The sequence below is a fragment of the Cucurbita pepo genome, unplaced genomic scaffold (assembly GCF_002806865.2).
Source record: "Cucurbita pepo subsp. pepo cultivar mu-cu-16 unplaced genomic scaffold, ASM280686v2 Cp4.1_scaffold000402, whole genome shotgun sequence".
NCBI lineage: Eukaryota > Viridiplantae > Streptophyta > Magnoliopsida > Cucurbitales > Cucurbitaceae > Cucurbita > Cucurbita pepo.
In genome coordinates, this window is record NW_019646636.1 from 29,804 (window position 1) to 33,434 (window position 3,631).

The 3,631-nt window shown below is 38.5% G+C and overlaps 1 protein-coding gene across 1 annotated transcript in view; it reads right to left on the reverse strand.

Moving 5' to 3' along the window:
* Window positions 1-3,248, reverse strand: part of LOC111785222 — a 30,562-nt gene extending 27,314 nt beyond the window's left edge. The window contains 3 exon segments of the mRNA XM_023665639.1: window positions 1,743-2,510; window positions 2,631-2,717; window positions 2,720-3,248. Of these exon segments, the coding sequence (XP_023521407.1) occupies window positions 1,743-2,510; window positions 2,631-2,717; window positions 2,720-3,248 (1,384 nt within the window).
* Between the last annotated feature and the right edge of the window lie 383 nt (window positions 3,249-3,631).

A 3,631-nucleotide genomic window follows, 5' to 3' on the forward strand; every position in this document is an offset into this window, starting at 1 on the left:
CTAACAATGTAGTATCATGTGTAGTGGGTAGTAAGTTGGTTTTTACGAAGGCAGCCGAAACTTTCGCTTCGGGGTTGAGGTCTGCTGCTATTATCGTCCTTGCTCCTCCTCTCGAGAGTTGCCACCGTGTTCCTTCTATGGCTTCCATCTTCAAGGCCATCTCAAGTTGATCATCCGATGGAGCTAGCACCATTTCGTTGAAGGTGGCATACTCAAAAGATTGTAGGTGAAACAGTTGGTTGATGGCTTTAGGGCTTCAATCAACTATTTTTCCTCTTACTAATGTTGTGTACCCTTCCACTTGATCAATATGTGCGTAAAAATCCTTCACTATCGGCACTATAGCTTGTTCCCTTTTGTGACAGAACATCTCCCACCTTAGATCGTTGATGGCATTAAGAAAGGACTACGGGAATGTAGGGTAAAATGCTGGGAACCTTCTTTCCACCAATACTACTCTTGACTTGAAGAGTTCATACCTGTTGTACGCCTCCTCGTTTGCGAATATTCCTTTTTGTGTTGGGAGGTTCTCCATTTTGTTCTTGCCCTTTTCTTTTCGTTTCGAACTGGTGCCCGTTAGGAAGAGATCTTGATTTATTTCTTGCACTTCATCTTGCTACACTTCTTCCTTCCCTCGCACCATTTTTTCCCTCTTGTTCTCGGTGCCATGATTGTCGGTGCAAGCTAATTTTTTTTTTTATTTTTTTTTTTTTTATCCTCGGTTGCTTATAAGTGTGAAGGTGAATTGTTATCTCTTGTGGAAGTAGTTTGTATATAACACAAAAAATGACTGGAAGTAATTTTTTTTATTATTTTTTTCCAAAGGAAAATAGCCTGTTGTATGCAGCTACAGCAAGAACAGACAACAATTTGTATTTTTTTTTTTTCTAACATGAGTCTGCTGTCATTTTGACAGCAGGCTGTACTTTGGGTAGAACAGCAGTTTGCTGTCAAGTTGACAGCAAGCTGCTGTAATTTTTTTTCTTATTATTATTAATACAGCAGTCAGCTGTATTCAATGAATACGAGATGCCAATTTTTTTTTTTTTTTTTAATGCAGCAGATTGCTGTAAATATATATATATATTTTTTTCCAAAGTTTTTCTTTTTCTTATTTGATATCAATTGATGTCATCTTTTTGTGTTGGTGTTTTGACTTGAGGTTTCGTGAGAAAGCGCACACAAATTAGATCAAATTCATGCAAATGAGAAAGAACGCAGTACTTCATGGCAGCATACACCGAAAAAGAATAACTTTGACACTAATCACAACTTAGTATGTACCAAATGTAATTAACCTTGTTAGCTACTCTCTTGGGGCATGCGAGTCATTCATGATAAAAATGTAAAATAATATCTAAATAACTATCATTCTAAGATAAGTGAAGATAACTATTTAAAAACAATTAAAAGTGCATAAATAAAAGGAGAAGAAAAACTAACTTGGCTTCCCGGGAGTTTGTTACCTGTTACCGTTTCTTGTCAGCTCCTGTTTGATCCAAAATGTTTTATTTTTCTGCTTTTTAAGCTTAAAGAGGCAATGCCTCTTTTTAATTCTCCACCCAAATATGGCTTCAGTCTCTGTCCACTCACTGTGAAAGGTCTCCTTTCGTCTCCATGTTTTATAGTTATTGCCCCATAGGGAGTGACTTCTTCAACTATAAACGGACCAGACCATCTTGATTTTAATTTTCCAGGGAATAACTTCAGCCTTGAGTTGAATAGCAACACTCTTTGTCCTTTGTGGAATTCTTTGGGCCTAATTTTGTTGTCATGCCACATTTTTGTTTTTTCTTTGTACATCTTAGCATTTTCGTAGGCTAGGTACCTGAATTCTTCCAATTCATTTAGTTGCATTCGCCTCAAGTCTCCATCTGTTGTATAGTCAAAATTTAACTTCTTTAATGCCCAAAATGCTTTATGTTCCAATTCCAGGGGTAGATGACATGCCTTCCCAAAAACTAGCTTGTAAGGAGACATTCCTAAAGGGGTTTTGAAGGCGGTCCTGTATGCCCATATCGCATCATCAAGTTTCACCGACCAATCTTTCCTGTTGGGTTGTACCACCTTTTCCAAAATACTTTTAATTTCTATGTTGTAGACCTCTGCTTGCCCATTGGTTTGTGGGTGATAAGGTGTCGCCACTCTATGTTTTACATTGTATCTCTCTAAAAGACTATTCATCAATCTGTTCACAAAGTGCGTTCCCTCATCGCTGATTAATGCTCTTGGTACACCAAACCTAGTGAATATGTTTCTTTTTAAAAACTTGAGTACCGTCTTCCCATCGTTGGATGGACAAGCTATTGCTTCCACCCACTTGGACACATAGTCGACAGCCACTAGAATATATAAGTTCCCATAAGATGGCGGAAATGGTCCCATAAAGTCAATGCCCCATACATCAAAAAGTTCCACTTCTAGAATTGAATTCAGGGGTAGCTCATTTTTTTTACTGATATTTCCCGTCCTTTGACATTGATCACAACCCTTGCAAAATTCTTTTGCATCTTTGAAAATTGTTGGCCAATAGAAACTCGATTGAAATACCTTGGCTGCTGTCCTTTGCCCTCCAAAATGACCTCCATATGGAGATGCATGACATTGTTCAAGAATTGTTGGTATTTCACTGTCTGGAATGCATCTTTTCATTATGTCGTCTCCACATTGTTTAAAAAGAAAAGGTTCATCCCAAATGTAACTTTTGGATTCATGGAAAACCTCTTCCTTTGTTGATAATTTTTCTCTTCGGGTATGATGGCACAAGCCAAAAAATTTGCTATGCCTGCAAACCATGGAATTGCTATCATTATGCTACTGCTGTTTATCCCAAGCAGCTGTTCCTCCAGAAATGTATCATCAATTTCTTTGCTATTGACATTTTCTTCCATGTTCTCCATTCTAGATAAGTGATCCACTACATGGTTATTAGCTCCTTTCGTGTCCACGATTTCTATCTCGAACTTTTGTAACAGTAGAATCCATCTAATTAATCTTGGCTTGGCATTCGGTTTCATCATTAGGTGCTTGATTGTTGCGTGGTCAGTGTACACTTTCACCTTCGCTCCAAATAAAGAAGCTCTGAACTTTTCAACAGCGAATACTACGGCCAACAATTCTTTTTCAGTGGTTGTATAACTCACTTGAGTCGAATTCAACGTTTTGCTGGCATAATAGATAAGATGAAGTACCTTCCTTTTTTTCTGTCCTAACATTGCCCCCACAGCATGGCCACTAGCATCACACATCATCAAATGGTGAATTCCAATCGAGTGTTGACATTATAGGAGCTGTGGTCAGCGCTGTTCTTTCTAACAACCTCCTTCATCATGGGATTTAATCGTCTTTGTTGCTCAATGAACTTAACTTTTCCTTCCTCCAATTGTATTTTGTGCATGCATAGTGAAGGGCTGATTTCTTTTATATCTGCCAATGTCCAACCTATCGCCCCCTTGTGCTTCTTCAATGTTTCTAGGAGCATATCCTCTTGAGTCGAGGATAGTGTCGCTGAGATGATGATGGGTAGTGTCTTCTTGTCACCTAAATAAGCATACTTAAGGTTAGGTGGTAGTGGTTTCAAGTCCAGCTGCGGCGCTTCCTCAATAGATGGTCTCATCGGTGAACTCTTTTT